This window comes from Mytilus trossulus, chromosome 9 (assembly GCF_036588685.1).
Source record: "Mytilus trossulus isolate FHL-02 chromosome 9, PNRI_Mtr1.1.1.hap1, whole genome shotgun sequence".
NCBI classification, from domain to species: domain Eukaryota; kingdom Metazoa; phylum Mollusca; class Bivalvia; order Mytilida; family Mytilidae; genus Mytilus; species Mytilus trossulus.
The window spans coordinates 12402914-12412175 of record NC_086381.1 but is presented as its reverse complement, the minus strand read 5'-3'; the positions used below and the strand labels follow the sequence as shown (position 1 = coordinate 12412175).

At 32.7% G+C, this 9262-nt stretch overlaps 1 protein-coding gene across 1 annotated transcript; it reads left to right on the top strand.

The window, feature by feature from the left end:
- Positions 1-3122: 3122 nt before the first annotated feature.
- On the top strand, positions 3123-8263 carry LOC134683594 (galactose-3-O-sulfotransferase 2-like). Its single transcript, XM_063542902.1, has 2 exons — positions 3123-3221; positions 6751-8263. Exons 1-2 carry the CDS (start codon positions 3205-3207, stop codon positions 8030-8032), a joined length of 1299 nt encoding a protein of 432 aa, XP_063398972.1. The 5' UTR covers positions 3123-3204; the 3' UTR covers positions 8033-8263.
- Positions 8264-9262: the final 999 nt, after the last annotated feature.

Genomic DNA, 9262 nt, shown 5'->3' with positions numbered 1-9262 from the left:
GAGTCCGATATTAGAATATGAAACAAAAGAATATGAAACAAAAGAATATGAAACAAAAGAATATGAAACAAAAGAATATGAAACAAAAGAATATGAAACAAAAGAATATAAACAAAATGACAATAATACAAAAATAACAATAGACTACTAGCAGTTACTGACATGCCAGCTCCAGACTTCAATTAAACTTATTGAAAGATAATGTCTTCATCATAAGAATACCAGGCATAATCCCTCCTGTTAGGAGTTGAGTATTATACCATTATGAAAAATATGAGAACATAAACAGTGTCATTCCAACAACTGGTTTTAGAATAAATGTGCTTAATTCCGATGCAAAGACCCTACAAGTAAATAAATATTAAAGCCAAAATATGCAATCTTTAGTTACCTGACAATATAAGCGTAACTATTTCTCTTCTTAATAAGTCTGTTCAAAGGTTGTGTTAGCTTTTGAGGTGAATACTTACATGTTTGTGCTTTATATTACCATAAAAAATTAGATGTGAAATACCTGAACGTAAAAGATGTCTGCATGTTGAGTTATATTTACGAATGATTTCCTTATACCGATGATAAAATTTAGTAAATGTTTTGACTAGTTTGTGATTTCGAAATCCTGGTGTAATATTTTTTTTCAGTAATTCATAAATTTTTCTTGCTAAAAGCTAATACGTTGTTACATACACGAGCGAATCGTACAAGTTGAGATATATAAACGCCATAAGATGGTGACAAGGGAACATCATCATCTTAAAATGGATAATTAACGATAGGAAATGAAGCATATGATAAAAAGGTCATAGCATGTCATTTTTCACATCGCAGGTAATATCATCCCTCGGTCAATATCAGCCCTCGAGCCATGCTATGCAATAATCTGATATTATCACGCATAAAAGATAAATTTTCTGGCCCTATATATATATTTTTAATCATTAACAAGGTATCCAGTTACTGAAACAGAATATCCGGAAAGAAGTATTATCAGTAATTGCTTTGAGGGATATATGTAGTGAACGTTTCCCTCTCTTTTTCTCTTGTAAACAACTATAAAATGGTTTGTGAAATCCAAAAGAAAAATTACTCGCTAATCTTGTAATTTTGGATAATAAAACTTCTCTTTTCAAGAACCAACTTTGTAATGATATTACGTAATCTTTATCACACCAGGCGAAGAACTGATGCCGAGGGGTGGCGAAGAGGGGCAGATTTGAAGTCAATTTGGAAATGAATATTTGAACACAGGCGGACATGGCGGCTTGACATTTTACCTCAGCATGGAGGAATAAGTGCACAGTTATGGTTTCAATTCAACTGTATATCAACATAAAAAGAGTTCCAAACTGCTTGCCATTAAAAAGAAGAAAAAGAAAAAGACACGCCGTGTTTCCGTGTTTTCGTATGTTTGAAGCAACATTGAATTGCTCCGTTCAATAAACCTGGAATATTATCTTGCTTTTTACTATACCTACGTGCTATATAAATAAAGGTAATAGTAGTATACCGCTGTTCGAAATTTATAAATCGATTGAGAATAAACAAATCCAGGTTACAAACTAAAATTGAGGGAAATACCTTCAATATAAGAGGAATAAAACGAAACAACAGAAACACTAAAGAGCAACAAAAAACCAAACGACAATGCAAAACACACAGAAACGAACTATGAGATAACAATGGCCATTTTCCTGACTTGGTACATGACATTTTAAGAAAAGATGGTGGGTTGGTCCTGGTATTGTGGCTAGCCAAACCTCCCGATTTTATTACAATGTTAAATATAACACTAAAATGACAATGTTACATGACAGTGCTACAATACAAATAAATAGAATAACGCCAAAGTATCAGGCTTATAATTTAATACGCCAGACACGCGTTTTGACGACATAACCCTCATCAGTGACGCTCAAATCAAAATAGGAAGAAACCCAAACAAGTACAAAGTTGAAAAGCATTGATGAGCATGTTTTGTGTCTACATACGACTCATCAGTGACGCTCAGGTCAAAATAGTAAAAAAAGCCAAACAAAGATGACGAGCATTGATAACCAAAAATTACTATATAATTGAAATACACGTCACACCGAAGTGATAACTATCCACAGAATAAAGAACACGTAAAACAACCTAGGTCAGCACATAAAAACAGCATAGCCGAACAACGGATTGTTTGTCACTAGATAGACGCACAAAAGTGACGTCGCAGATAAATTTCCAAAAATTTCCAAAAAAATAAGATACAGTTCAAGATTAGGTTTGTATAACGATATGTGATGTATTTGATAACAATAAAAAATACAATAATATTGTAATATAATTGTGTTATTAATTAGATAATTAATTGTATCATCTAGATTTGTCGGTATTTCTTTTTAATCAAACTGTAAACCAAATACATCGCATAAGTTTAGTTGCCCCAAACTAAAATCTAATAAAAAAACTGGGTGATTAATCATCTTTACCCTCACGAAAATAAAATAAAAGTTAGAACTACAACTACAGTATACATGTATTTTTCTGATTTACAATTATATATATACAATAGTTATCAAAGGTACCAGGTATATAATTTAATACGCCAGACGCGCTTTTGACGACATAACTCTCATCAGTGACGCTCAAATCAAAATAGGAAGAAACCCAAACAAGTACAAAGTTGAAAAGCATTGATGACCATTTATGGGCATTTATACAAAAGACAAAACTGAATATGAATTCATTGTGGTAAGGGAGTCCTGGTTGTCTTCTCCTTTTGGCTAGTTTTTACATTTCTTGGATACAAGTGCGACTTTTTGCATGCAGGTTTACCATTACAACACTACTTTTAAAGTCACACGACTACCTTCATATAAACAGTTGTTTATTTTATAAAACGTGGACATTATTTTTGTCAACTTTTTCCAAGGTTGATTCAGTAGTTTGATACAAACGGCTTTTATAATTTCATGGTTAAGGTATTGACTTGGGTTAATTGATAGTCTAATCTTTAACTAAGATGTATTAAAAGGATGAAAGTAACATCTTGCAAGACATATTAAAATTAATTAATCAATTAGGTCATGCATGTTTGTCTCAATAAATGTATCAGTGCACAAGGATAAAATATTTTTTTTAATGTTATAAATGAGGTGAGCTACTGAAAAGTACTGAAAACTGGAATACGACACAACATTAAAACCTTGGTTATTAATTCCAGCAATGTGTAAAAAACAGATGTAAGTCATGTTTTTAAGAGTTTTCAATGGCAATTTTAAAAAGCTACTGTAGTGAGTTATCAAAAGTATCAAGCTTATAACTGTTAGTATTTGTAGTCAGTCAATGGAATTAGTTTTTCATTTGAGTAAGTATTGTTTTATCATCATAAGATTCCGATGGAAGCTGAATAATGTAAGAGTTGATTTAGGTTTGTTCAAAAAGACACAAAATTTAATATAAAATGTTCTTAAAGGGTCAGCCGTTTTGATTCCCGCCGTGTAAATCGTGTTCAAAAATATATAGAAGAGTCACGTTGAGTGATAAGGCATACCAATAAAGTCTATTAAAGTAGTTATTCAATAGTTATCAAAGATACCAGGCTTATAATTTAATGCGTCAGACCCACGTTACGATACAATGTATGATATTATCAAAAAATTGGACTTTTTGTTTGACAATATATTTGTTGAGTTTGGGGGATTTATATTTCAACAGAGAGTCGGTATTCCAATGGGTACTAATTGTGCACCCCTGCTGGCTGATTTGTTTTTGTACTCGTATGAAGCAGAATTTATTCAGAACCTTCTAAAAGACAAAAAGAAAAAGCACCTTGCGAAATTCTTTAATTTTACTTTCCGATATATTGATGATGTTCTATCGTTGAATAACCCATACTTTAGCCAATACTTACATCTCATATATCCCAGTGAACTTGAAATTAAGGATACTACTGATATTAGAAGGACTGCTTCATACCTTGATCTTTTCCTCAATATTGACGTAGATGGACGACTTCACACGAAAATCTATGATAAACGGGACGATTTCAACTTCCCAATTATCAATTTCCAATTTCTAAGCAGTAACATACCCTCTGCCCCTTCGTTTGGTGTTTACATATCACAATTGATACGAAATTCACGTGCTTGTTCACACTATACGAACTTCATATACAGGAGTGTGCTCCTTACGCAGAAACTGCTCCAACAAAGTTATCAAGAGGACAGATTGAAATAGACACTCCGTAAATTTTATGGACATAATCACGAATTGGTGGATCCATACGATGTGTCTTTAACCAAACTAGCTAAGGACATTTTTACCACATGGTAGATTGTGGTTTGTCATTATGTCGTATAATCTTTCAATTACCAAACGTGACTTATTCCCGATTGTGACTGTTTTGTTGATTGTGAATTCGCATTACTATAAGACGTGTCACGGTACTTGTCTATCCCAAATTCATGTATATTGTTTAAATGTTTAATGTTATATTTGTAATTCTCATCGGATTTTGTCCCATGTGTTGACGTCTTTTTTTATTATATTTATGTGTTATGGAAGGAAAAATTAATCACCGCCTTCATTTATTAAATTTAATTTTGTTCAACGTAATCTGTACGATAATTTACGTTTGAAGTTGGATTCATAACATACTGGACATATATATATATTATAGTTAATTGCTATTAATAAGTATTGCAATATGCATGCAATAACCGTTTTATTGTATAGCAATATAAAATTTGAAACTAAAAATTGGTTTAAACTAAGATTTTGTCGTTGATGACGTCATGAATATTGAAGATTTATTGCACTAGTGCAATATTAGAATTTATTGCACGCTGACTTTTGGTTACTTTCTGTGGGAAATATTATATTGCTATACAATAACAGTATTTAGTTCTAATATAATCTTTTATCATATGTTTAGTAGTAAATACAGTAGTTTTGCATATGTGATAAATAGCCTGCTGTTTAATCCACATCGCGCATATTTGATGCGCACCCTTTATCGCATACCCTTTATCGCACCCCTACCCTTTATCACACCCCTGGTTTTTTTTTTTAATATAATCAGTTTTATTTTTATTTTTGCTCAAGAAAAATTTTCCTCAAAATAGGTAAATTGTTTGAATGACGTCACGAACGTCACGTTTTCTATATTGTATGTGACGTCACGAATGTCAAGTTTTCATATTTTTTGCATACTAAATGCAACTATGAAAAGTACAAAACACACAAATAAATACAATAATAAACAAAATATTTTTTAAAAACAACAGCACGCAAATTGTAAGGTGCTTCGGATAAGTAATTGATCAGTTCTTTAAAAGGCCTTTGAAACAAGACAAAAATAGAATTGAAGGTACCCCAGTGCTATGGATCAGAAAACAGTTCATATAATATAATACTCTTCTGTTGAAATATATGATAAAGCGTATAATACATGGCAAAATCCGTATCATATGCCGTATCACCCTCGACCAATATCATCCTTCGGGCCTAAAGGCCCTTGTGCTGATATTGATGTCTCGGGATGATACGACATATGATACGGATTTTGCCATGTACTATTCTCTATAAATCAATCCTAATTCTATCTTACTTTTGAATTATAGTTTTTCATATGTGACGTCATTTTTTAGCTGTTTCAGAAATTTCATAAATTCAAATGTGAGGTAATTTTTGTGCCTTTTCGCCATCGTATGTGACGTCATTTTAATGATTTATTGCGTTGAGGCCTGGACTGAGTCGGGAGTGTCTATTCTGTGTTGGTCTTAGCATTATGTATTCGGGTTTAGTTTTCTGTAATTATTCAATACTTCAGTTTCATTATGTATATCTCTTTTATATTCATTTGATAAAATTTACTGTTTACAATAGCATTGATTGTTCTAAATGATAAGATGTTCTTATCCCAAGCATGAAAACATAGCCGTATTTGACACAACCTTTTTCAAATTTTGATCTTCAGTGCTGTACAACTTTGTACTTTTTTCACTTTTGATCTTATATATTTGGGCTTCACTGGTGAGTCTTGTGTGGACGAGGCGCGTTTTTGGCGTATTGAATTTTAAACCTGATGCTTTTTGTTATCTATTAATCATGTGTTTCTTTGTCTAATATGTTCTCCTATTTATTTGTATTGTAGTCCTGTAATATTATGTTGTCATTTCAATGTTATATTAAACATTGCCATTAAAGTGCGAGGTTTGGTATGTCACAAAACCAGGTTCAACCCACCATTTTTTCCCTTTAAAAAATGTCCTGTAACAAGTCAGGAAGATGGCCATTGTTATATTATTGTTCGTTTCTGTGTGTGTTACATTTTGACGTTGCGTCGTTTGTTTTCTCTTATTTTTGATTGTAAATTCACATTGCGATAAGACGTGTCACGGTACTTGTCTATCCCAAATTCGTGTATTTGGTTTTGATGTTATATTTGTTGTTCTCATGGTATTTTGTCTGATGCTTGGTCCGTTTCTGTGTGTGTTACATTTCAGTGTTGTGTCGTTGCTCTCCTCTTATATTTAATGCGTTTCCTCGGTTTTAGTTTGTTACCCCGATTTTGTTTTTTGTCCATGAATTTATGAGTTTTGAACAGCGGTATACTACTGTTGCCTTTATTTAAATCACGTTGAGGTCGAATTTGTATTTTTCAGACTTAAATTCATTTACCGTTGTCTAGTGTGAGATTAATAATTTACATACAACTGCAGTTAGATATTCAGAACACCTATGCAATATATATTTTGTTTATTTCAGATTCAAGGTTATCACATTTTCTGTACTTTTGGTGGCACTCTATGTACTTCTGCAGGATACAAACTACCTTCGTTATGTGAATTCATATGTGGGAGACAACGATGAACAAGATAAAGAGCTTAATCAAATCTTTGAGGTCGAACCTTTTAAAAATGTTGATAAATCTTCGCTAAACACGACACAAAATCAAAATATCACTTTAACAAAACATACCGAAGAGTCTAATGGGCATTCAACACTTCCAAAACCTAGTTCGATCTCGACGAATGATACACAAAATATTGAATTGAGCAAAACATTTTTCAAAAGAGTGGCGTTTGTGAAAGTTCACAAAGCAGGAAGTTCAACCGCACAGAACATTTTTCTACGCTACGGTGAATCTCGCAACCTAACGTTTGTAATGTCGAGAGTTCGAGACCATCAATATGACAACGTTATCAGTTTACAGTCATCTTTGAATAACGATAACATTCTTCCTCCTCCGACAAATAGAACATTTGATATTTTATGCTGCCATGTTTTGTATAATAATGAAGCGTTTAATAAGTATATGCCAAATGACACAGCGTATATAGGTATTGTTCGCGAACCATTTGATCAGTTCTTGTCAACTTTAAATTATTTTAGGCCTACTCATATATTGAAAAACATTATAGCTGAAAACAAAGTTTTAAAGTATCTCCAATATCCTACTCATTATGAACATGGTTTACCATATTGGTGGTCAATGACAAACAACAGAATGGCTGTTGAATTTGGTTTTCCTTCTAATCTATTTCGTCAATATTCAGCAGAAGAAAGCATGGAGTACTTGAGGAAACTTGATAAGGAATTCCAGTTTGTGATTATAATGGAATATTTCACTGAGTCTGTAGTTATGATGAGACGTTTATTAGGCTGGACTATAAAGGATGTCTTGTATTTAAGGAAAAATACAGCACGAAAGTCATATCAATTTGTTGACAATACCAATAGGTATTTATACGAAAGATTTGCAAAGTTAGACTACGACTTGTACAATTTCTTTTACAGACGCCTGTGGTCACAGATTCAAAAGGAGGGTTTAGACTTTCAATTTGAATTGTTATATTTTGGTCGATTACGTGAAGAAGTAGAGGATTATTGCATTTTTAAGGCACATCACAGCAAAGGTTATTATGTCGAAACCTCGAAGTGGTCTACGTCATTTACAGTTACTCAAAAAGACTGTGAATATCTTAACATGCATGAGATGTCGTTTGTTGAAAAAATACGACACCGTCAATATAACTATCTTGAATAAGATTCATTAATTTGTAGATGTTAGAACATATCGGCTACAAATAGGTTTAATGCGCTCTAGAACAATATTGATTCCTACATGCATGCAGAACGTTAAAATAAGAAAAACAAACGACAATCTGAATTGCATTAATTTAAATAAACAGTTATTTTTTTTTGCTGAATTAAAATGAGTCTTATGTGAGAATTGCTAATTTGCCTACCTTTTTAAAGTTAAGACCATTTTAACATTTGTTTGTAAAATATGAACTGAGAGACACCATTAAGTCCAAATGTTTTATCCCTAGGCTGTATCATATCACTTTCTCGTGATTTGCATTGAACATTATCGAAAATATTCCAAAAAGTACAGACCCCGTCGACCAAAAAACAATATACTTACAATGCAGAAAATACATTTCACTGACCTCTACAAAATCGCTACGGAGCTCGGCGTGTACCTGTACAGTTATATAAATAGACAGTATATACGAAAGGCGTAAGATAGAAAAATTGTATATATTTAAAAAGGAGAGTGACCGCATTATGTTGAAATGGAACCCTTTGTAAATTGATTTAAAGATAAAGTACCACGAAAACATGTCGATTAAGAGGGGAGATACATACACATCGTATCGGTCAACTATCAAAGCGGGACGATGATCGACCGTACAACACACAGAGGGTATGTTGCACCTATAAAGAAGTAAGACGTTGACAATCTGGAAAGTTGAAATCATTACGTTTGTCCTAGGTTCTTTTGATTTTTTAAAGATGGCCATAAATGTAAATATCTGGATCAAGATTAAGGAATAAAGCAAGTTTTGTTAGTATCCGTAATTTTCGTTTTTGGTTAACAAGGATATATGCAGTGGAGGCCAGCGCTGGAAAATAGTGTTTTGATTGACAGGACATCATCAATACATTTAAAAGTAAAGTACAAGAAAGTCTAAAGAAGATTTTTTTCTTGTATTTGAGAAGAATCTGTTCTCTTCTTCAATTAGAGTTTATAATAAAGTCGACCTGTAAAAGTGCATTTTTAGTTCCAATTGAAATATAGAAGGTCTGTTGAAATTTCGTTTCGATCAGTTCAAGAAAAAAATTGTGAGGGTTCCGCGGAACCCAGTGCCTTGTCTTCTGTATGAAGCTACAAAATTTTCGGTTCTCCCTCGAAACCATTTGTGAGTATGGTCTTGAGAAACGATGATAGTCCGTCGGAAGGGGACGATAAATGGCTGACCCGTGTAAAGTG